Here is a 25,894-nt window from a genome sequence, read left to right on the forward strand (position 1 = left end):
AGCCTGGGGGCAGTCGTTATCCCAAAAGGTAGAGCTTGGAACTGGAGATGTTTTAGCTGCCCTTGGACCCATACCGCTATTCTCAGGAATGGTTGAGACCCTGGATGGATGGGTACGTGAAAATACGCATCTTTCAAATCTATGGATGCCAGAAACGCCCCTTCCTGTAGAACATTGACCGTGGTTCTTATAGATTCCATCCTGAATTTTTCGTACTTTATGGACCTGTTCAGGGCTTTCATATTTATAATGAGACGCATTTTCCCGTGTTTTTTTTTTTTTTTTTTTTTTTACCAAGAATACCCTGGAATAACAGCCCAGACCGACTTGGTCCGTAGGTACCGGAACTAAGACGTTCATCTGAACTAAAAGTCCGATTTCTTGCTCCATGCCGAGCTGGAGATGTTCCGAGCTCTGAACTGGGGTCTGCATAAATAGGGGGGGGGGGGGGGCTCCTTACAAAGGGAATACTGTACCCCTTGCTGAGAGTATTCAGTAACCAGTGGCTGCAAGAGTATTTTTCCCAGCAATCCACAAATTTCCCCAGTCTTCCCCCCACTGGGGCTCTGGCGTCATTTTTTGGAAGGTTCCTCGGAACGGGGAGAGAACAAAAATCCCTTCCCTTTCTGTCTTCCTGATCTCCAGTTTTCCGATTTACTCCTTTTATTTTGAAAACTAAACTTTTTTTGGGGACGAAAAAAGGGAGCTTTCCTCTTCTTTTTATCCTCTGGAAAATTCTTTTTAGAATCAGACGCTTTCTCTAGGATTTTATCTAAATCCTGACCAAAGAGAAGGTTACCATGAAATGGAATGTTACATAGTTTCGCTTTGGAACCTGTGTCACCAGACCAAGCTTTTAGCCAAAGTGCCCTCCTAGAGTTATTGGCTAGAGCCGTAGCTCTTGCGGCCAGCCTGACAGAATCCGCTGTTGTGTCTGACAGAAAATCTACGGCTTTTAATAAAAGAGGGAAGGAGTCTGCAAAATTTTCGTATGGGGTATTGGACTTCAATAGTATCTCTAGTTGTTCCAACCAATTTTTTAGAGATCTAGCCACGGACGTGGCCGCAATATTAGGTTTAAACAAAGCCGCGACCGCATCCCAGGTTCTTTTAAGGCTAGCATCCACTTTTTTGTTCATAGGATCACGCAGTGATCCTGTATCTTCAAATGGTAAAGAGGAACCCTTAGCTAATTTGGAGAGTGACACGTCAATTTTAGGACAAGTCAGGAACGGGGACAGTTCTTCTTCGTCAAAAGGAAGCCTTTTCCTAATTGTTCGGGGCAGAAAAACCTTCCTGTCAGGATTTTTCCATTCCCTCAAGATAAGAGACTGCAGATTTTTGTGTACCGGGAATGCCCTTTTTTTTTTTTTTTCCTGGTTTCTAATACTGAAAACATTTTATCCTGGGCGGACTTATGTACTTTTTCTTCCTTAATTTCCATGGTATCCCTAACCGCTTTTAATAGATCCTTTATATCGTCAGATGAAAATAGATAATTTTTAAAATCTTCATCAGAGTCGGAATTAAAACTATCCTCCTCGCTATCTGAAGAAACATCAGAGGAAGATGAAGAGGTTTTTAAGGGGGATCTTTTCCTAGGCCCCTGTTTGGAAGTAGATGGGACGTTAGCGGCTGCAGAAAAATCTGAGAAAGCGTTTTTTATTTCCTGCTTAATCAGGCACTGCAATTCCTGTTTCAGGGACGGGGCTTCTTCCCTAACAATGCTATCAATGCATTTCTCACAAAGTTTTTTTAGCATAGTTATCGGGGAGTTTGGCCGAACATACGCGACATCTAGGAACTTTAGATTTCGGCGATATTTTAGGCCTTACAGAGCTATCCTTGTCACTCTTCCATACAAAAAAAGGGGAAAGATGAGAAAGACTTAGTATAGTGCAAGCAGCATTCCATACTCACAACCTGGATGTCACTCACAGCTACAGGTTGGTCCATAGCCTCCTCCTGATCCATACGTGCGGATGTCTGAGGCTGCAGGAAGCTTGCAACTGTCTGGTCAGAGGCCGACATCCGACTTGACCATGGCGCCAGATTTTGAATGTACGTGTGGCCGGAAGTCCTCCCCCTGACCTCCGACGTCATCCGGCCGGGCAACTCTCCGGCTACCTCAATTAGGCCCCCAGATGACGTCACCCGCCGGAGCCGAGAATCTCGGGCAGCGGGCAGCCTGGAAACCGGAAGTACTCCCTGAGTGTCCGGTTGCCGCGGCCTGCCACTACGCGCTGGCGCGCGCGAGTTTTGAAAAGGGGACCGCGGCAGGCATCCATGGAACGGACTTACTTGCCCAAGGTAAGACCGTGGCTGGCGCAATGCACCCGCCCTCCGCGAAAAGCTCCCGACCGGAGCACAAACGTAGTCCTATCCTCCGCCTGGCAGGGACAGGAAGACACAGAAGATAAGTGAGGAGGCGGGCCCTTTTGAACCTTCCTGTCCCTGCCTGGCTGGAGGAGGAGGATAATCTCCAAGTAAGGTGCCGTCATGGAGGGGAGGGGAAAATATAGAATAGGCTCCCTGTTGGAGATGTGGCAGTATGTCACGGAATGTGTACAGGAAACAAGACAACACAAAATGAATATACAACTCACTGGATCCAAAACTAAGGAACAAAAAGGGAGACCCCTGCATAAGACCTTGCTCTCTCCCTTACTGCTCAGCCTATGCGAAAATCCCAATGGTAGATGATCGCATATCCTCGTACCTCGACTGTATAACACCTGAACACCCTACAATAGTGAGGGGACACGACCACCGGCTCCCTGCACTAGATACGGAGGGAGTCAGGGTCACCTGGGATCCAGCAAACAGAAAAACACAAATGAATGCACAACACTTATATTGTAGAAGACTGAGAAGTAGGATCAGCATGCACACACACTCCAGGAAGTAATATAAACCGCAAACTGATGCACTATGGGGAGGAATTTAAAGGGATGCAATCAGTACAACTACATGACAGCTGAGAGAGGCTAACGAGATGAGGAACTGAAAGCAAAACAAAGGAAGCTCAAGGAGGAGGTTCTGAAAGGCATCTGTCCGAGCTTCTCAGATGTCTAGTGGTGACACAGTAACCATGGAAAGTATACTTAGAACCAAAAGTGCAACTTGCAAGGCTCTGGGAAATAAAAGCAAATAAAGAACCCTAAGAAGAAAACTGAAATGGTAAGAGGGAAGAAAAAGTTCAAACTTCATCTTTTGGCATGGTTAGTAACAGAACATCTATAAAGACGGCAGTCAGCGCTTATGTGGGTGTCAACCGTGGTCCAGGTTGGTGGAATCGGAGCAGGAGTCTTTCCATTCGGCAAGTATGGAGGATGTAAATCTAGGTGCAGAACTCCTGAAGATCTTCATTGGATCGTAAGACTGTTGATTTCCGATTTTTTATGTGCTGTCAAACTAGAGGGAAAAGTACATCTGTAAGGTATCGTCTGATAATGAAGCAGTTCCAGCAAAAGTTTTAATGCTCTTCAATTTTGGAGGGTGGATCCATGATAAATCCTGAAAAATGAACACCTGGGGTTCTTGGAAATCAAGGGAAAACAAGCTTCAGCCTGAAGTCATTAATGTAACATATGATATCCCGTGGGGCACCCTCAAAGTCTTTGGACGTAGGGCCTGTTGAGCTCGATCCATCTTGATAGTTTGATTCAGCGGGTGTTCTAAGATAGTATTGAAGATGTGTTGTAATAAAGCAGGTACATCTTCATCTCCCTGTGATTCAGGGATCCCCTCTCACTCCGATATTATGCTGTCTCCCTCTATTGTCGAGGTCCTCCACAAGTTCTTGAAAGGAAGTCTGGTCTTGGAGATGTCATATAGCTGTTCTGGAGGCATTGTGATCTTCCTCAAGTTGATTAAGATGAAGGCCTACATTTTGAACATCTTCTCTAACCACTACCAATTCAGCTTTGAAGGCATCCCTTAATTCTGAAATGAGAGTGTGAAAATCCTTTTTCGTGGGGAGTTGTCGACTATGGCCAGTTAGGAGGGGTTTTACTGAGAGGGTGCAAACCTTTTAGAGTCGTCAACCTGCATCTGCTCGCCAATGTGGAGAGGCGCATTAGATGTACGGAATGGCAAGGATCCAGAGTGCTCTAGACTTCACAATGACCCTAAGTACACAGCCAAGACCACACAGGAGTGGCTTAGGGACAACTCTATAAATGTCCTTGAGTGGCCCAGCCAGAGCCCTGACTTTAACCCAATCTAACATCTCTAGAGGGACCTGAAAATGACTGCTCACAAATGTCCTCCATCCAACCTGACACAGCTTGACAAAATCTGTACATAAGAATGGCAGAAAACTCCTAAATCCAGGCGTGCAAACCTTATGGCATCATACCCAGGAAGACTGAAGGCTGTAACCGCTGCCAAAGGTGCTTCGGTTAATAAGGACCTTTCACCTGAAAATGAAAGTTAAACTAAAGACATAGCGTTACTTACATGCCCCCGGTATTGCTTATTCCTTCATTAATTTTTCAATCTGTGCCCCGTTTGTCCGCGCTGCCCCCCGGAATATTTGCCGCCTTGTATGCTAATGAGCCATTCGGCTCAACTGGGCGGGCCTTCAAAAGTTCTCCTGGGCGTGTCATTCGTCTTCCTGGCACGGAGCGCATCCAGGGAGAAGATGTCAATTTTGTTGCGGCAGAAATTGAATTTGTGCATCAAAGCTATTATTAAGGCATATGTAATTATTGCCAGTTGGAGATGAGATATCCTTCCAAGTCTGTGGTTACTCTGTGTATATTTGATTAAACATGATTCAGAGTAAAGTGGAATTATGGATATTATTCTTTTGCATTTTGATCTTTGTTGTGCTTGATAAACTTTTGTCATCATTGATTTGACAATTTGTCTCACATGCTCCCATTTAAGGTATAATACCATCCTAGCAATATTCATATCTCAAACCTCCCTTTTTACAAGCACATTTTTGTGAGCCATTTTAAGAGATCCAATCCTCTTTATCATAGCCCTTGGCACAGCATAAATTATAGCCATAGCCTTCAATGTTTATTGTTTTTTTATCCTGATCTTGGTGGTATTTACCTTTGCACTTTACAAGAGATCATAACAATTTTTCCAGAACTCCTTAAACCATTTTTCCCCCTTAAACAGTACTTGTGGGCTTTAACATCAGGGTTAGGCCTCATGCACACGACTATAAACAGCGTGTCCACAATATAGAGGTACCGGCTTTGTGTGCACCGTATCACAGATGCAGACCTATTCACTTGAATTGCTCCGTAAGATACGCGTGGTGTGGAACGGAGACATAGATCAGAAGCCCATGGAAGCACTACAGAGTGTTTCCATGGGCTTTCTGTCCATACCAACACACAGCAAAAAAGTAGTGCTTGCATTAGCTTTTTTTGGGTGCAGACCATCATTCCGGATCGCAGACCCATTTATGGTTGCGTGCATGAGCCCCTAATGTTGTGTTCTGTTTTTTTATGTTGTGTTATGTTGTGTTCTCAATTTTTTACCTCCTAATGTATGAAGAGCCATCTCTGTTGCAGAAGTGTCCGTATTGTGTTGCCATTGGTTATTGAACTAGTGGGTATTTCATTATAATGTGACCCTACAGTAGTGTGGAAGCTTAAAGGGGTTGTCTGGGCTTTTAATATTGATGCGCAGGTGCCGTCTTCCTTTTCTCTTCCTGCTCTCTGCTTTATGTCTATGGAAAAGCAGTGGTGAGCAGGAAGAGAGAAGGGAGACAGCTTGTGCGCACTGCACACGCCGTCTCCTCATACAGCTTATCGGTGGGGGTGCCGGGTGTCAGGCCTCCGCTGATCTGATATTGATGACCTATCATGAGGATAGGTCATCAATATTAAAAGCCTGGACAACTCCTTTACCCTTTATATTTCTTCTGCCAGTTGTAATTGGCCTGAAACCTTCCTGTCCACGGATTTGATTTCAGGTGATGAATACCAAAAACATAGGGAATTTGGAGTTCATGCCACAAAAAGGGCGTCGGAGGAGAAGATCAGGAAAACCCAATCATTCTCCATGTTCCATCAGCCTTCAGTCCAGAGCCATGTCCATCACTAACCTGGCATCATGGCGACAGGTGTTCTTTTTCATTTTTACATTGAGTTCATCAGCTACCTGATTCCCGCTAACTGTATTCCTGAATTTTCCACTTTCACTTAGCTGCTGGATTCTCTCCTTTTTGCTTGTTTCAGTTGAATACCTCAGATGTAAAATGAAGGAAGTAATACTGGCTCTGAGAATCTATGAGCAGCTTTGAACTGCTGACAGTGCTAGGTAAGGGCAATACAAATGGATCTTCGATTATAAATAGTGCTATGTATATAAACTTTTTTTATTCTGCCAGGCTGTTCTCCTATGGGGAAGAGGAGGCTGAGCCCAACCCAAGCGGCTGAACCGCATCACAGCGCATCCCTTCTGCCCTCAGTAGTGGCTGTAGTGGTCTCCTGGTTAGATACAGTCAGTCAGGAGCACAGGGGCGGGGCTGTGAAGCAGCTCAAGGCAGAGAGTAATTCACAGTGAAGCTCCACCCCCTGCAAACCTGCAGGAGCAGAATCTGGCAGAATAAAAGTTCATATTAAAACTACTCCTGATAATCAAAGTTCCACAAAAATTATATTTGTACTGCTCTTCTAATCCCCTACCTAGTGCTTTCAGCAGTTTAGTCTGCTGACAGACTCCCTTTTCAATATTAACATTGTAAAAATGTACAGATAACTTTTAGTCTTAAAGAGGTTATCCCATGACTAATGTTAAAAATAGAAATCAGACATCATACAGTACATGACAGTCTCTTTCTAACAAAGCTAGAACCAGCCCTGTGCCGCACATGGATCAGAGATCTGTGGACCAGAGATCTCCCCATTGCTCTGCTAGATTTATATCAAGCTGGCAGCTCAGGGGTGTCCTTTCTTAGGGTGTGTGTCTTTCTTCTGTAGGTCTCTCTTTGTCACTGCTGGAGGTAGTTGAAGGATGAAACTGTGCATGTTTGGCCATCTCAGTGAGCAAGTCAAAGAAATATGAGAAGACCAAACAGCAGGTGGCGCTATACAGATACATATTTTCCGGTATTAAGATCCGTCATAGGGTCTCAATACCAGAAAAAAACGCTTCCTTTTTGTCCCCATTCATTGTCAATGGGGACAAAACGTAACTGAACAGAATAGAATGCTCCAAAATGCATTCCATTCCGTTTGGTTGCATTCTCATACCGGAAAGCAAACCACAGCATGCTGCAGTTTGCTTTCCGTCCTGGGATGTGGAGCAAGACGGATCCGTCATGACCCACAATGCAAGACCAGTTTTCTTTGACACAATAGAAAACTGATCCGTCCCTCATTGACTTTCAGTGGAGTTCATAACTGATCAGTCTTGGGTATGTTCCAGATGATACAACCGGAACCATCAATAACAAATGCAGATGGTTGTATTATTAGTAACGGAAGCGTTTTTGCTGAACGGATCGAGCAAAAACGCTGGTGTGAAAGTAGCTTAACTCAGTGACTATGCTAAATTTGTGCAATCACAAAAGTATTTAGATTCAGGCGCTGCTTTGAAAACTAGAATATTTTTCGTGGAACAACTCTTTTAGCCAAAAGATAGTTCCCTTTAGTGTGCAGCAGTATTTCTAGTAGGCTCACATAATTGCCTAACAATGAAAAAAAAAATATATATATATACAGGTCCTTCTAAAAAAATTAGCATATTGTGATAAAGTTCATTATTTTCTGTAATGTACTGATAAACATTAGACTTTCATATATTTTAGATTCATTACACACCAACTGAAGTAGTTCAAGCCTTTTATTGTTTTAATATTGATGATTTTGGCATACAGCTCATGAAAACCCAAATTTCCTATCTAAAAAAATTAGCATATTTCATCCGACCAATAAAAGAAAAGTGTTTTTAATACAAAAAAAGTCAACCTTCAAATAATTATGTTCAGTTATGCACTCAATACTTGGTCGGGAATCCTTTTGCAGAAATGACTGCTTCAATGCGGCGTGGCATGGAGGCAATCAGCCTGTGGCACTGCTGAGGTGTTATGGAGGCCCAGGATGCTTCGATAGCGGCCTTAAGCTCATCCAGAGTGTTGGGTCTTGCGTCTCTCAACTTTCTCTTCCCAATATCCCACAGATTCTCTATGGGGTTCAGGTCAGGAGAGTTGGCAGGCCAATTGAGCACAGTAATACCATGGTCAGTAAACCATTTACCAGTGGTTTTGGCACTGTGAGCAGGTGCCAGGTCGTGCTGAAAAATGAAATCTTCATCTCCATAAAGCTTTTCAGCAGATGGAAGCATGAAGTGCTCCAAAATCTCCTGATAGCTAGCTGCATTGACCCTGCCCTTGATAAAACACAGTGGACCAACACCAGCAGCTGACATGGCACCCCAGACCATCACTGACTGTGGGTACTTGACACTGGACTTCAGGCATTTTGGCATTTCCCTCTCCCCAATCTTCCTCCAGACTCTGGCACCTTGATTTCCGAATGACATGCAAAATTAGCTTTCATCCGAAAAAAGTACTTTGGACCACTGAGCAACAGTCCAGTGCTGCTTCTCTGTAGCCCAGGTCAGGCGCTTCTGCCGCTGTTTCTGGTTCAAAAGTGGCTTGACCTGGGGAATGCGGCACCTGTAGCCCATTTCCTGCACATGCCTGTACACGGTGGCTCTGGATGTTTCTACTCCAGACTCAGTCCACTGCTTCCGCAGGTCCCCCAAGGTCTGGAATCGGTCCTTCTCCACAATCTTCCTCAGGGTCCGGTCACCTCTTCTCGTTGTGCAGCGTTTTCTGCCACACTTTTTCCTTCCCACAGACTTCCCACTGAGGTGCCTTGATACAGCACTCTGGGAACAGCCTATTCGTTCAGAAATTTCTTTCTGTGTCTTACCCTCTTGCTTGAGGGTGTCAATGATGGCCTTCTGGACAGCAGTCAGGTCGGCAGTCTTACCCATGATTGCGGTTTTGAGTAATGAACCAGGCTGGGAGTTTTTAAAAGTCTCAGGAATCTTTTGCAGGTGTTTAGAGTTAATTAGTTGATTCAGATGATTAGGTTAATAGCTCGTTTAGAGAACCTTTTCATGATATGCTAATTTTTTGAGATAGGAATTTGGGGTTTTCATGAGCTGTATGCCAAAATCATCAATATTAAAACAATAAAAGGCTTGAACTACTTCAGTTGGTGTGTAATGAATCTAAAATATATGAAAGTCTAATGTTTATCAGTACATTACAGAAAATAATGAACTTTATCACAATATGCTAATTTTTTGATAAGGACCTGTATAACTCCATGTCAATAAGTGTCTCGTCTAAGTGATCTGAACGAAGTGCTTTATTGTAAGAGGTTCATTGTGCTCTGCTGTAAGGCGCATGCATATGGTTCAAAATGTGGGCGCTTGCTACAGATTGATGCAGATTGATTATTTCAGCATTAAATAGACTACCTTGCATGTTCTGTATTGATCTGTGTTTTTTCATCAGGTTTTCATCTCTCTTATTATGTGTGTGCAGTCAATATTGTTTGACTGTTATTTTGGACTCTCTTTGATATCTCCATGTTCCAAACTGAAGAGCAGCATGTTGGCCAGCAGGTGGCAGGCTAGCATAGGAGATCAGCAATTAGAGAATTACTATACTCCTTATGGGAGTATAGTAATATTCTCTAAAAAAAAAACTAAGTAGTGGACATTGTAGCCTCCTAGAGGGAGTTGAAAAAATGTAAATAATAAAAATGTAAATACATAAGTAATAAAAAATATAAACATCATGGGCATCACTGCATCTAAAAACTATTAAAAATATAAAAATATTTTTCCAATACGTTGAATGGCATAACGGAAAAAAGTATCAAAATGGCCAAATAACTTCGGTATTTGATTTTTAAAGTGGAAAACCACTTCAAAACCTGGATCCGAACTCTGCTTCAGTTCCGACTGGTACTTTGGAACCGCAGCCGAATTCGGATCCAAGTTTTTAAAGTGGTTTTCCACTTTAAAAGTCAAATACCAAAGTTATTCACTGAAGTCTCGCAAAACTTCGCAAATAACTCACTCTGCCTCATCGGAGGCCGTACATTTAATGCTGTACGGAGACGGATCTCCGTACAACATTAATCCGAAGTTTTGAGCAAAGCTACTTCGGATCTAGGATCCGAAGCTCACTTCGCTCATCACTAATAACAATACATTATTGATTTGTATTAACTTTTTCTATATAATAAACGCTATTTGCTAAAGTGAGACGACCCTTTTAGGGAGAATGCATGAAAATCCCTCAAACAAGAATTGAAAGACTCCTGTCTACAAAAAGCATTTACAAGCTGCGATACTTGCCAAAGAGGGTTCTACTAGGTACTAACTATGCAGAGTGCCCAAACTTTTACTTTGGGCCCTTTTCCTTTTTTTGTTATTTTGAAAATGTAAAAGTTGAAGAATTTTTTTCTTCTTCTGAAAATACAAAGGAAATGTGTCATCTTTAACTTTATGCTTTTTGGAGATCATTTCATCTTCAACTTGCTTAACTGTGCCCAAATGTTAGCATGCCACTGTATCTTCACAGCCTCTCTGTAAATTATGTCATCGGTTTTCATAGATTGAATCGTGCATGAGTAGAGGAAATCATGAGTCTTGGTGGTGCTATAGTAAGCAGGGCTTTTGAGTGACAATTGTTACCACTGGAAAATATGTTATTTTTTTCTCAACTAGATCAATAAAAAAAGTGAATGTTTTTGCAGACTAGTGCCAATGAAAAGCAGTAATCGGTCTCACTTTATAGCTTGCTTAGCAGAATCTGATGAGCTATCATAAATGCTTTTGTAATAGTCATTTACTTTACTGGAATATTATCCTTTACAGACCCAAATTTTACTTACCTGTAGTGTAGGCCAAGATCTAATAGGGATACTTACAATGATTTTTAACCATGTGGCTTCACTTGCGTCCTCTGCCATGCCAATTTTAGTTTCAGACATTGACCAGGAGTAGATATATTCCCCTAAGACCTTGTGTAAATTCAAAATGATGTAAAAACTGCAAGATTCATAGTGTCAATTATACTATCAGTTCAGGCTATGGGAGAGCAACTATCAGATTTGAACCTATGAGGCTTAGCTCTCTTTGCAACTGCTGCACCTTCTGCACTTTAACGGGGCCATACATTATGATGTTTTCACTGCCTGACCCTCTGCTGGTTTAATAATGTAAAATATTTTTGTTGGACAACCTCTTTTAAACCCTGCACCATGTTTGTTGCTTGTTGTGGACCCGTTCTATTTTACCAGGGTCTTTTTGTAGGACTACTCATGGTCTCTTTGTAGGCTGTAAACATGGAGACACCTAAATCTCCATAGCATCTGTACATACAAAGCAGTGGTTGATTTACAGTGAAGACTATTTGCAAGGTATATTAAAGATGCATTGGATCAGTGACTGCATGGTTGCAATATTTGCAAAGATGTTCATTTGTATATACCGTTCTCTAATACGTTTTTGGCAGTTTGGGCAGATTTATCATAGATTAAAGCTGTGGGTAATTTCAAATAATTTTCATTAACACTACATGTGTAATAATAATAATAATAATTAGCATTACTTAATCCCTTCCAAATTGTTGATAGCTGTTTATTGGTATTATGTAGTTAAAGGACTTATTCAGTTTCTGGGGGAAAAAAACAAAGAGCCATAAATGTGATAAGAAAAAAGCAATACTCAATTTAAGACCAAGGCAGTCCTTGGCGGAGCTTTCCATCTGAATACTGAAACTTCCGATTTTTCTGCTTTAGAATAGATGTATATCGGCCAAAGCTGCCAATTATTTAATGTGTATGGGGCCTGTTGGGTTTTCCTCAGCCACCAGCTATCTAACCAGCTTTGGCCTCGGGTCCGTCCCGCTGCTGTGGTTAGGCTCTCCCACACTTAGCTTATAGCCTGTTTGCCTGCTCGTTCCTCTCATGCCTAATACCACGGCTATCTTTTTTCCCTTCCTAAGGCTACATTCACACGACTGTATGAATTTAGCATCCCCAAAATGCGGATCCGCATATTTTTTTTTTTTTGCAGAACCAGTGTAACAATTCCTATCCCTGTCTGCAAAACGGACAAGAATAGGACATGCTCTATATTTTTTGCATGGCTGCAGAAAGGACATACAGATGCGGACAGCACACGATGAGCTATCCACAGTTTTTGCTGACCCATTGAAATAAATGCATCCTCACCCAATACGCAAAAAAAATGGAACTGACACGGAAACAAAATATGCTTGTGTGAACGTATCCTAGTATAAACCTCAGAGAAACATTTGCTGTGGTGTACCTTGCTTGTTTTCCTGTGTACATATTCCTGACACTGCTGTCTGAGAGGGAAATGTTACTCCTTTCTGGTTTAAAGGCTTCATTGTCATTATCTCTGACCCCCAGGTGCTTTCAGAGACCTCTTCGAAATCTGGTGGGTACCGTCTCTTCACTTCGTATGCCAGACAGCCGTCAGACATGAAGCAGAGTGGTTTAGGTATGTTGGATTTCTTTATATTTTTCTTATCACAAACCGGATAAAAAAAAGAAGAAAAATTGGCAGTTATTAGACTTTAGTGTAAACAGTGAACATGCACATATTTTACCACTTAACCCTTCCACTGCCAAGGATGTATTTAATGCCTCATGATTCTGAATGCTGGCTAGGATAGTAGGTCTAGATCTTGGTATTATGTAAAAACTCAGAATCTTAGCTTTCGAAGGATAACAGGCTTAATAGTTGTAATATTCCAGGTGCAGTACTAGTTTCAAGTAGAAAATACTGCTTGATAAACCTGGTTCAGTGTCTGTATCAGGCTACATTCACACGAACAGCCGTAATCAGAGCCAGTAGAGGTCTATAGGGCTATTTACATGGCCATTTTTTTTTTTATGGACCGTGAATAGCGACTGTAAAAAAATAATAATAATTGGACATGTCTGTTTTTAACTGCCATTTAGACAGGAGTGCATTCATCTAACAGCCGCTACAAACGGGGGCATTATTAGTACTGGGAGACACTAATGGGGGCTGTGACTGTACCCTAAGAGAGGGCTGGATAGCTGCAAGGGAAATGAGAAGAAAGATCATCGCCTGTTACTGCCATTTCTCTCCCAGTACAGCCTCCAATGACTCAGGGGATGATGCAGAAACTTTTCTACTTGTTATCACCCCTCTTATTTGTCAGAGCATATATGTGTTCTCTTAGGCAAAGTTCACACTACCACTAGAGATCTGGCAGGCTGTTCCAGCAGGGAATCTTTTGGGGTCTTTGTTATTTACTAAAATGGTAAAAAGAGAAGCAATACCTCTAATCATCCAGAGGTAGGCTTACGTTTGGTCCATGGCATTCAAACTTTATTCATGAAACTGCTGGACCACATTTCACCATCTTTCTGTATGATGTGCGCACTGGATCACAGAAGACACTAGACTTCGGAGAGATAGTATTCTATGTTCCACTATATACATCTAATCACCTTCTGTGGCTGAATAGGACAACTGTACTCTCCATACTCTCCGGATTTTTATTGGCACTTGGATTGTGGAGATTTAGTTCTGGATAATATGTTGAAGGGGTTGTGCAGGCCGATTATATATCTGATCGCTCAATGCCTGGTCGATGTCTGATCAGCTGGGGGTCTAACACTTGTGACCTCTGCCGATCAGCTGTTTGAAGAAGAGACTGCACTCCATGCTTCTTCCTCTTCATTACACTATGCGTTGTCTCCCCTGTAGCGGTGGTGTAGTATAATTTCAAGTACTCACTCTATTCAAGTGAATGGAGCTAGTGTCACTTGAGAGATGACAGGCAGTGTAAGGGCTCATACACGGTCATAATTTCTGTCCGCATCTCATCCACGATTTTTGCGGATCAGATGCAGATTCATTCATTTCACTAGGGATGCAAAAGATGCTGAGAGCATGCCGTGTGCTGTCTGCATCCACACGCCCGTTCCCCAAAAAAATATATAAATGTACTTTTCCTATTCTTGTCTGTTTTGCGGACAAGGATATAACATTTCTACAGAAGTTAATAAAGAAATGGTGGCATGCACTCGGTCAGGGTCTGTGTTTTCTAGATCCCTTTGCATGAGTCCTAATAAAGAGGAAGCTGCACTCGCATGGAGCACCACCCCCTCTTCAAACAGATGGTCGGCGGGGGTGTCGGGTGTCAGACTCCCGCCAATCAGATATTGATGATAGATTAAAATTTCAAAAAAGTACCCATAAAAAAGTGAAATGCTGGGAAACAATTCATGCTTCAGGTATTAAAAGTGTGAAAACTGTCCCGGCAATTGAAGGGGTTATCCAGGAAATGATAATGATGATCTATGCTCCGGAAAGGTCATCATTATCACATCAGCAGGACTCCAAGTGCCAGCTCCAATCAGCTGTATTAGGGACTGGACATCTTTATAGTGGTAGTGCTTCGTTTTGAAGCTCAGCCACATTGACTTGAATGGGGCTGAGCTGCAACTAGGCCATGTGACCGATATACAGTGATGTCACTCGCCTATGAAGAGGCTGCGGCGCTCAAAGCCTTTTCTAACTGCTGATCGTCGGGGGTCCCAGGTGTCGCACCCAGGCATATTTGATGACCTATCTTGAAGATGTCATTATCTTTTCCTGGATAACCCCTTTAACCCCTATGACCAGTGTTGCAATAGTTTGGTAAGCCATATTTTATACGGTATTTCTGGATGTTCTCTGATGAATTTCTCTTGATGTCTGGAAATATTTTTGTCATCAATGAGATAAATAGTGTTTTCTTCCTACCTGAAGATTGAGATTAAAGCAAAGGATATGCAAGAGTTTAATGAAGAATTGATAGTTAGGCCGCCTTCACAAGATCAGTATTTTGCACCATTTATAAGCCAAAACCAGGAATGGACCCTACAAAGAAAAAGTATCATGGAAATATGTGCTTCTTCTGTGTTTTGGACCCAAATAAAGATGCAAAATACTGACCAAGTATTGACAGTGTGACAGTGGCCTTGCAGAGATTTTATTGTCCTGGGATATATCTTTTCAGTATACTGTATCAGGGAATTTGAGCTTCTAATAGGTAATTGTGTTTTCATACTACATCGTAATTCTGGTAATTTCCTTTTTGTATGATTTTGTACTTGATGTTTTTGTATGTTATATGCATTAACATGTATGTTTTCTGCATGTATGATATATAAGATAAAGCAGCACCATACAACTGATGAAAATGTTATACAGGGTGCTATATTATATATGTTATAGAGATAGTTGGCTTCTCCCTGGCACCTTTCTCAAGCCTTTATGGGTGGATAATAGATGGTATTATTTTTGAGTACATTTTGTGAAGTGCTGCCAGTTTAGCATTTTATTGTATATGTGTCCATTCTATGTTCTTTACAAATACAAAGAAATATATTTTCATGAATATCGGGCAGTAGAACATACACTGCCCATCCCAAAAAAAAAAGTTATTGGACCACCTTTAGCTTTGATTACGGCATGCATCCGTTGTGGCATTGTTTCGATAAGCTTCTGCAATGTCAGAAGATTTATTTCCATCCAGTGTTGCATTCATTTTTCACCAAGATCTTGCATTGATGATGATAGTCTGACTGCTGCGCGAAGCCTTCTCCAGCACATCCCAAAGATTCTCAATTGGGTTAAGGTCTGGACTCTGTGGTGGCCAATCCATGTGTGAAAATGATGTCTCATGCTCCCTGAACCACTCTTTCACAATTTGAGCCCAATGAATCCTGACATTGTCATCTTGGAATATGCCCGTGCCATCAGGGAAGAAACAATCCATTGATTGAATAACCTGGTCTTTAGTATGTTCAGGTAGTCAGCTGACCTCATTCTTGGAGCACATACTGTTGCTGAACCTAGACCTGACTAACTGAAGCAACCCCAGATCATAGCACTGCCCCCACAGGCTTGTACTGTAGGCACTAGGCATGATGGGTTCATCACTTCATCTGCCTCTCTTCTTACCCTGATGCGCCCATCACTCTGGAACAGGGTAAATCTGGACTTATCAGACCACATGACCTTCTTCCATTGCTCCAGAGTCCAATCTTTATGCTCCCTAGCAAATTGAAGCCTTTTTTTCTGGTTTGCCTCACTGATTAGTGGTTTTCTTACTGCTACACGGCTGTTCAGTCCCAATCCCTTGAGTCCCCTTCGCATTGTGCGTGTGGAAATGCTCTTACTTTCACTATTAAACATAGCCCTGAGTTGTACTGTTGTTTTTCTTCGATTTGATTTTACAAAACGCTTAAGTGATCGCCGATCACGATCATTCAGGATTTTTTTCCCGCCACATTTCTTCCTCTAATACCATGGGTTCCCGCTATTCTTCCAGTTTTTAATAATGCGTTGGACAGTTCTTAACCCAATTTTAGTAGTTTCTGCAATCTCCTTAGATGTTTTCTCTGCTTGATGCATGCCAATGATTTGACCCTTCTCAAACAGACTAACATCTTTTCCACGACCACGAGACGTGTCTTTCAACATGGTTGTTTAAGAAATGAGAAGCAACTCATTGCACCAGTTGGGGTCAAATAACTTATTTTCTGCTGAAAGATAATTCAGTAATTATCCAATAGGAGGCTCATAACTATTTGCTTAGTTAAATCCAGGCAGTGTAGTTCTCTCTTGAGATATTTGATATGTGTGCCTTACTTTTTAAAGTATTTCCCTTTCAAGATAAATGTAGACTGTAACCCTTGTTTTCCCTTGCTTTTCTTCTGTGTGCATTTACTGCCCTAAAGCATTGTTTCATGTATATGATACACATGTATATTCCTATACTGAAACAAATGTACCATATCACAACTTATCAAGAACATTAGTATATTCATGACACATTGTAGAAACATCAAATATCGGTACCATTTATTTTATGGCTCCATCTTAATCTGGGCAAGCCGTAAAAATACAAAATTTCTCAAAAACAAAAATGGAGAGTATGCTATTTTAAAAATTGCATAAACAGCTGTTCTTTATGGGTAGTATCAATGCTGGAATGCTCCTTGTGGCTTTCCTTTCATAAACTAACCTTAACCTGAAGCATTATCGACCCTATTAACCACTTCAACCCCGCTAGCTGAAACCCCCTTAATGACCAGGCCACTTTTTACACTTCTGCACTACACTACTTTCACCGTTTATCGCTCGGTCATGCAACTTACCACCCAAATGAATTTTACCTCCTTTTCTTCTCACTAATAGAGCTTTCATTTGGTGGTATTTCATTGCTGCTGACATTTTTACTTTTTTTTTGTTATTAATCGAAATGTAACGATTTTTTTTGCAAAAAAATGACATTTTTCACTTTCAGCTGTAAAATTTTGCAAAAAAAACGACATCCATATATAAATTTTTCGCTAAATTTATTGTTCTACATGTCTTTGATAAAAAAAAATGTTTGGGCAAAAAAAGAAAAATGGTTTTGGGTAAAAGTTATAGCGTTTACAAACTATGGTACAAAAATGTGAATTTCCGCTTTTTGAAGCAGCTCTGACTTTCTGAGCACCTGTCATGTTCCTGAGGTTCTACAATGCCCAAACAGTAGAAAAACCCCACAAATGACCCCATTTCGGAAAGTAGACACCATAACGTATACGCTGATGGGCATAGTGAGTTCATAGAACTTTTTTTTTTTTGTCACAAGTTAGCGGAAAATGATGATTTTTTTTTTTCTTACAAAGTCTCATATTCCACTAACTTGCGACAAAAAATAAAAAATTCTAGGAACTCGCCATGCCCCTCACGGAATACCTTGGTGTGTCTTCTTTCCAAAATGGGGTCACTTGTGGCGTAGTTATACTGCCCTGGCAATTTAGGGGCCCAAATGTGTGAGAAGTACTTTGCAATCAAAATATGTAAAAAATGGCCTGCGAAATCCGAAAGGTGCACTTTGGAATATGTGCCCCTTTGCCCACCTTGGCTGCATAAAAGTGTCACACATCTGGTATCGCCATACTCAGGAGAAGTAGGGCAATGTGTTTTGGGGTGTCATTTTACATATACCCATGCTGGGTGAGAGAAATATCTTGGCAAAAGACAACTTTTCCAATTCTTTTATACAAAGTTGGCATTTGACCAAGATATTTATAACACCCAGCATGGGTATATGTAAAATAACACCCCAAAACACATTCCCCAGCTTCTCCTATTTAAAGCCAGGAGTAATGTCACCTTTTTCTCCTTGGTAAGTCCCTGGGTCCGGCTTCTAGCCACTGAACACGGATCCCTCCTCGCTTCAGTTGCGTGTTCCCGCACACTCCTTTACAGGCCTCAGCACACAGCCCAGCTCACCTCCACTTCTCACTCGCACAGCCAGAGAACAAAGAAGCTCCACATTGCGCACCACACCCTTGTTGCTGGTCGGGTTTTAACCCTTCCCTGCAAAACCTGGCCTGGACCGTGGGGAGACGGGCACCCGCCCGCATATCTGCCTGCTCCCAGTAAGAGCCAGCCCGGATCCACAACCACTGCAAAATGCACTTTTCCGGCTCTTACTCCACCGGGGCCAGGACCTCCCGTCTACCACCACCCCAGGTACTCTCCTACAGCATGTAAAGTTCAACATGCCCGATACTGTTTTTATCGGAAATCTGTCGGGGGAGAGTCTGAATGTAGTCATACACATGAGAAATTCTGCTGGCTTGCCAATATTGGTGGGTTCGGCCGCCTTGATCTGATGTATATGAGCACCTTTAAAAACCATACGCATCCGTACTGCCCCAATGCATTCTGAGTGGATGCGGATCCGCTCAGAATGCATCAGTATGGCTCCGTTTGGCCTCCGCTCCGCTCAGCAGGCTGCTTGCAGCGTTCGGGTGTCCGCCTGGCCTTGCGGAGGCAAACGGATCCGTCCAGAGTTACAATGTAAGTCAATGGGGACAGATCCGTTTGAAATTGACACAATATGGCTCAATTTCAAACGGATCCGTCCCCCATTGACTTTCAATGTAAAGTCTGGACGTATCCGTCTGAGTAACTTTCACACTTAGAATTTTTTCTAAAATATAATGCAGACTGATCCGTTCTGAACGGATCCCATCGTCTGCATTATAGGAGCGGATCCGTCTGTGCAGACACCAGACGGATCCGCTCTGAACGCAGGTGTGAAAGTAGCCTAACAAAACAGCTTTCTATTCTGGGTTTGGTCTTGTCCAGCCTATATTACATTCTGGTAACCATCTTTTTCTGTATTTAAGTTTAATTTGACAGTAGGTAAGTAATGCTACTTTATAGATTTTCAGTAATTTAGATTTTCTTTTATATTTATACTCTGACTGTATTATATGTGTGTGACTTTACTGTATTTTCTAGAATGGGAGTAGCTCTGTCTCATTGTTTGGAAATACTGAACCAAAATACAATGCATTGGGAAAGTATTCAAACCCATTCACTTTTTTCACGTCTTGTTATGGTGTGGCCTTAAAACAGATTGGTAGAAATTTTTTGCTAATTTATTAAAAAGAAAAAAACTAACATTTTGCATGGACAAAAGTATTCAGACCCTTTGCTTTGACACTTGAAGTTTAGCTCCGGCGATCTCCCATTTCTCTTGATCATCTCCGAGATGTTTCTACACTTTGACTTGAGTTCACCTGTAGGTAAACTACAATTTATTTGACAAGATTTGGAAAGACCCAGCCCTGTCTATATAAGGTTGACATGTCAGTGCAAAAACCAAGCCATGAAGAGGAAAGAACTGCCTATAGAGCTTAGAGACAGGATTGTGTGGAGGCACAGAGAGGGGGACAAACAATTTCTGCTGCACTGAAAGCTCCCAAGAGCACAGTCTAATTAAATAGCCGAAGTTTAGAACAACCAGGGCTCTTCCTAGAGCTAGCCACCCCAACAACCTAAGTAATTGGGGGAAAAGTCACTCTGGCTAAGCTCCCAAAAAAAGCACCTAAAGGACTCTTGGATTGTGAGAAAGAAGATTCTCTGGTCTGATGAAATAAAGATTGAACTTTTTGGCCTAAGTTCTAAGCGTCATGATTGGAGGAAACCAAGCGGTGCTGAATACCATCCTACAGTGAAGCATTGTGGTGGCGGTGGCATCATGCTGGGGGGTGTTTTTTTTTTAGCAGCTGGGGGAGACTGGTCAGGTTTTAGTGAAAGCTGAATGGAGCAAAGTACAGAGATGTTTTTAAAGAAAACCTGATCCAGAACACTCTGGACCTTCGAGTGGGAAGAAAGTTCACCTTCCAAGACGATAACCCTAAGCACACAACCAAGGCAATACAGTAATGGCTTAGGGACAACTGTGTGGCTGTCTACCCATGGTCCCCATCCAACCTAAAACAGTTTCAGAGGATCCTCAGAGAAAAATGGCAGAAAATCCCCAAATCAAGGTGCGCACACCTTGTGGCATCATATCCAAGAAGACTGGCGGCTGTAACCGCTGCCAACGGTGCATCAACTTGGTACTGAGTGAAGGGTCTGAATACTTACAGTGGATATAAAAAGTCTACACACCCCTGTTAATATGTCGGGTTTCTGTGATGTAAAAAAAGAGACAAAGTTAAATCATTTCAGAACTTTTTTCATCTTTAATGTGACCTATAAACTGTACAACTCAATTGAAAAACAAACTGAAATCTTTTAGGTAGAGGGAAGAAAAAATACTAAAATAAAATAATATGGTTACATAAGTGTGCACACCCATAAACTAATACTTTGTTGAAGCACCTTTTGATTTTATTACAGCACTCAGTCTTTTTGGGTATGAGTCTATTAGGATGGCACATTTTGACTTGGCAAGATTTTCCCACTCCTCTTTGCAAAAACACTCCAAATCTGTCAGATTGCGAGGGCATCTCCTGTGCACAACCCTCTTCAGATCACTCCACAGTTTTTCAATCGGATTCAGGTCTGGGCTCTGGCTGGGCCATTCCAAAACTATAATCTTCTTCTGGTGAAGCCATTTCTTTGTCGATTTGGATGTATGCTTTGGGTCATTGTCATGCTGAAAGATGAAGTTCCTCTTCATGTTCAGCTTTCTAGCAGAAGCCTCAAGGTTTTGTGCCAATATTGACTGGTATTTGGAACTCTTCATAATTCCCTCTAGCTTAACTAAGGCCCCAGTTCCAGCTGAAGAAAAACAGCCCCAAAGCATGATGCTGACACCACCATGCTTTACTGTGGGTATTGTGTTCTTTTGGTGATGTGCAGTGTTGTTATTGCACCAAACATGTTTTGGAATTATGGCCAAAAAGTTCAACCTTGGTTTCATCAGACCATAACACCTTTTCCCACATGCTTTTGGGAGACTTCAGATGTGTTTTTGCAAAATGTAGCCTGGCTTAGATGGTTTTCTTTGTAAGAAAAGGCTTTCATCTTGCCACTCTACCCCATAGCCCAGACATATGAAGAATACGGGAGATTGTTGTCACATGTATCACACATCCAATACTTGCCAGATAGTCCTGTAGCTCCTTTAATGTTGCTATAGGCCTCTTGGTAGCCTCCCAGACCAGTTTTCTTCTCATCTTTTCCTCAATTTTGGAGGGACGTCCAGTTCTTGGTAATGTCACTGTTGTGCAATATTTTCTCCACTTGATGGTGACTGTTTTCACTGGGTTCCATGGTATATATAATGCCTTGGAAATTATTTTGTACCCTTCTCCTGACTGATAACTTTTAGCAATGAGATCCCTCTGATGCTTTGGAAGCTCTCTTTGGACCATGGCTTTTGCTGTGGAATGCGACTAAGAACATTTCAGGAAAGACCAACTAGAGCAACTTTATTTGGGGTTAATCAGAGGCCCTTTAACCTGTAGAGAACTTGCGCTGTACATTTACGGCGCAGATGTCCGTGACTTGAGGACCAGCGCCATACATGTATCCGCGGCAGGGGTCCGGCAGTCGCTGATAGCCGGACCCCTGCTGCAAGCGCCATCATCGGTAAAATCACTGATGCCGGCGCATTAACCATTGATGTACTGCGGTTAACGCTGATCGCGGCACATGCTATATCCTCGCGGGTATCGGAGCTGCCATCGGGTCCCCGTGCTGCTGTGACGGGGATCCGATGGCATAGAAGGCAGCGCGATGCCTTCCTTAGGCATTGTTGCTGCCTTCCGGGGGAGAGCCTGTGAGATCCAGCCCCCTGGATCTCACAGGCAGGAAGCTGTATGTATAATACACACTGTATTACACATACAGCCAATGCATTCCAATACAGAAGTTTTGGAATGCATTGTAAAGGGGATCAGACCCCCAAAAGTTGACGTCCCAGAGTGGGACAAAAAAAATTTGAAAAAAATAAAGTTTACAAAAAAGTTAAGTTTCAAGTAAAAAAATAAACTAAAAATATCCTTTTGCCAAAATAAAGAGAAAAAAATAGGGGAAAAAAGAAAAGTACACATATTGGGTATCGCCGCATCCGTATCGACCGGCTCTATAAAACGAACACATGACCTAACCCCTCAGGTGAACACATCACTAAAAGTGCAACACCAAGTGATCAAAAAGGCGTATACCACCCAAAATATTACCAATCTAACAGTCACCTCATTCCACAAAAAAATGGGCCTCTACCTAAGACAATCGCCCAAAAAGAAAAAAAATCTATGGCTCAGAATATGGAGACCCTAAAATATATATTTTTTTATTTAAAAAATGCTGTTATTGTGTAAAACTTAAGTAAATAAAAAAAGTATACGTATTAGGTATTGCTGCGTCCGGAACAAGCTGTTCCATAAAAATACCACATGACTTAACCCTTCAGATGACAACCGTAAAAAATAAAAAGTGTCAAATCATTTTTTTGTCACCTTACATCACAAGAAGTGTAATAGCAAGCGATCAAAAAGTCATATGCACCCCAAAATAGTGCCAAACAAACCGTCAACTCATCCCGCAAAAATCATACCCTAACTAAGACAATCGCCCAAAAACTGACAAAACTATGTCTCTCAGACTATGGAGACACTAAAACATGATTATTATTTTTTTGTTTCAAAAATGAAATCATTGTGTAAAACTTACATAAATAAAGAAAGTAGACATATTAGGTATTGCGGTGTCCATAATAACCTGCTCTATCAAAATATCACATGACCTAACCCCTCAGGTGAATACCATAAAAAAAACTGTGTAAAAAAGCCATTTTGTGTCACCTTACATCACAAAAAGTGTAATAGCAAGCGATCAAAAAGTCTTATGATTCCTATAATGGTACCATTCAAACCGTCATCTCATCCCGAAAACAAGACAGTCACTCAAAAAATAAATAAAACTAAGGCTTTCAGAATGTGGAGACACTAAAAAAATATTTTTTTCCCCAAAAAATGCTTTATGTAAAACTGAAACATCAAAAAAAAAGTAGTCATGTTTGGTATTGTCGCGTCCGTAACAACCTGCTCTATAAAAATACCACATGATCTAACCTGTCAGATAAATGTTGTAAATAACAATAAATAGAAACTGGTGCCAAAATAGCTATTTCTTGTTGCATTGCCTCACAAAAAGTGTAATATAGAGCAACCAAAAATCATATGTACCCTAATATAGTACCAACAAAACTGCCACCTTATCCTGTAGTTTCCATAATAGGATCACATGTTTGGAGTTTCTACTCTAGGGGTGCATCAGGGGGGCTTCAAATGGGACATGGTGTCAAAAAACCAGTCCAGCAAAATCTGTCTTTCAAAAACTGTATGTCTTAGCTTTCCTTCTGCAGAATGCTGTGTGCCCGTACAGTGGTTTACGACCACATATGGGGTATATCGGATTGTACTATCCTGGATACGTCCTAAGTAAGGCTACTTTCACACCTGCGTTCAGGTGTCCGCTCGTGAGCTCCGTTTGAAGTGGCTCACAAGCGGCCCTGAACGCAGCCGTCTGGCCCTAATGCATTCTCAGTGGAGGCGGATCCACTGAGAATGCATCCGCCTGCCAGCGCTCAGCCTCCGCTCCGCTCAGTGAGCGGACACCTGAACGCTGCAAGCAGCGTTCGGGTGTCCGCCTGGCCGTGCAGAGGCGAGCGGATCCGTTCCGACTTATAATGGAAGTCAATGGGGACGGATCCGCTTGAAGATGACACCATATGGCTCAATCTTCAAGTGGATCCGTCCCCCATTGACTTTCAATGTAAAGTCTGAACGGATCCGCTCAGGCTACTTTCACACTTAGAAAATTTTTCTAAGTTATAATGCAGACGGATCCGTTCTGAACGGAGCCACCGTCTGCATTAATATGAGCGGATCCGTTCAGAACGGATCCGATCGAACGCTAGTGTGAAAGTAGCCTAAGGCTTTGTCAAAATATCTGACATAGTTTAAGATTATATATAGATGGGGTAATATTTTAACTAATGACAGTAAAAGTTTCATGTGAAAGGTCATTTTTCTCTGTGATACATTAAAATGGAAAATCTGTAAAAAAGGGAAATTCAGAAATGTCATCTCTATTTTCCCATCAATTCTTGTGGAACACCAAAAGGGGTTAACAAAGTTTGTAAAATCAGTTTTGTATACCTTGAGGGGTGTAGTTTCTAAAATACTGTCATTTTTGGGTGGTTTCTATTATGCAAGCCTCACCAAGTGACTTCATACCGGAGCTGGTCCTTAAAAAGTGGGTTTCGAAATGTCCTGAAAAATTTCAAGATTTGCTTCTAAACTTTTCAGCCTTCTAAAGTCCCCAAAAAATAAAATGACATTCACAAAATGATCCAAACATGAAGTAGACATATGGGGAATGTAAAGTAATAACTATTTTTGGAGGTATTTCTATCTTTTATAAAAGTAGAGAAATTGAAATTTGGAAACTTGCTAATTTTCCAAATTTTGGGTAAATTTGGTATTTTTTTTATAAATAAAAATACATTTTTTGGACTCAATTTGACCACTGTCATGAAGTACAATATGTGATGAGAAAACAGTCTCAGAATGGCTTGGATAAGTAAAAGCATTTTTAAGTTATCACCACATAAAGTGACACATGTCAGATTTGCAAAAAATGGCCTGGTCCTTAACCCCTTAAGGACACAGCCCTATTTCACCTTAAGGACCAGGCCATTTTTTGCAAATCTGACCAGAGTCACTTTAAGTGCTGATAACTTTAAAACGCTTTGACTTATCCAGGCCATTCTGAGATTGTTTTTTCGTCACATATTGTACTTCATGACACTGGTAAAATGAAGTCAAAAAAATTATTTTTTTTGCACCAAAAAATACCAAATTTAACAAAAATTTGGAAAAATTTGCAAATTTCAAAGTTCCAGTTTCTCTACTTCTGTAATACATAGTAATACCCCCAAAAATTTGGATGACTTTACATTCCCCATATGTCTACTTCATGTTTGAATTATTTTGGGAATGATATTTTATTTTTTGGGGATGTTATAAGGCTTAGAAGTTTAGAAGCAAATCTTGAAATTTTTCAGAAATGTACAAAAACTCAATTTTTAGGGACCAGTTCAGGTCTCAAGTCACTTTGCGAGGCTTACATAATAGAAACCACCCAAAAATGACCCCATCTAAGAAACTACACCCCTCAAGGTATTCAAAACTGATTTTGAATACGTTGTTAACCCTTTAGGTGTTGCACAAGAGTTATTGGCAAATGGGGAGGAAATTTGAGAATTTTATTTTTTTGTCTAATTTTTCATTTTAACCCATTTCTTCCACTAACAAAGCAAGGGTTAACAGCCAAACAAGACGGTATCTTTATTGCCCTGACTCTGCCGTTTACAGAAACACCCAATATGTGGCCGTAAACTACTGTACGGCCACACAGCGGGGCGTAGAGTGAAAGGTGCGCCGTTTGGTTTTTGGAAGGCTGATTTTTATGGACTGGTTTATTTACACCATGTCCCATTTGAAGCCCCCTTATGCACCCCTAGAGG

The 25,894-nt window shown here is 41.5% G+C and overlaps 1 protein-coding gene across 13 annotated transcripts in view; it reads left to right on the top strand.

Annotated features, from left to right (window-relative positions):
• Window positions 1–25,894, top strand: part of PPIP5K1 (diphosphoinositol pentakisphosphate kinase 1) — a 254,458-nt gene that overhangs the window by 148,719 nt on the left and 79,845 nt on the right. For all 13 annotated transcript variants that reach the window (XR_006387809.1, XR_006387810.1, XM_044279548.1 and 10 more), the window contains exon 25: window positions 12,438–12,528. Coding sequence is in view for 11 of the 13 variants with exons in the window: in XM_044279548.1 (XP_044135483.1) it covers window positions 12,438–12,528 (91 nt within the window). In the remaining 2 variants the exon portion in view is untranslated. The remainder of the gene's footprint in view (window positions 1–12,437; window positions 12,529–25,894) is intronic.

The sequence above is a fragment of the Bufo gargarizans genome, chromosome 2, assembly GCF_014858855.1.
Source record: "Bufo gargarizans isolate SCDJY-AF-19 chromosome 2, ASM1485885v1, whole genome shotgun sequence".
In the NCBI taxonomy this organism is placed as follows: domain Eukaryota; kingdom Metazoa; phylum Chordata; class Amphibia; order Anura; family Bufonidae; genus Bufo; species Bufo gargarizans.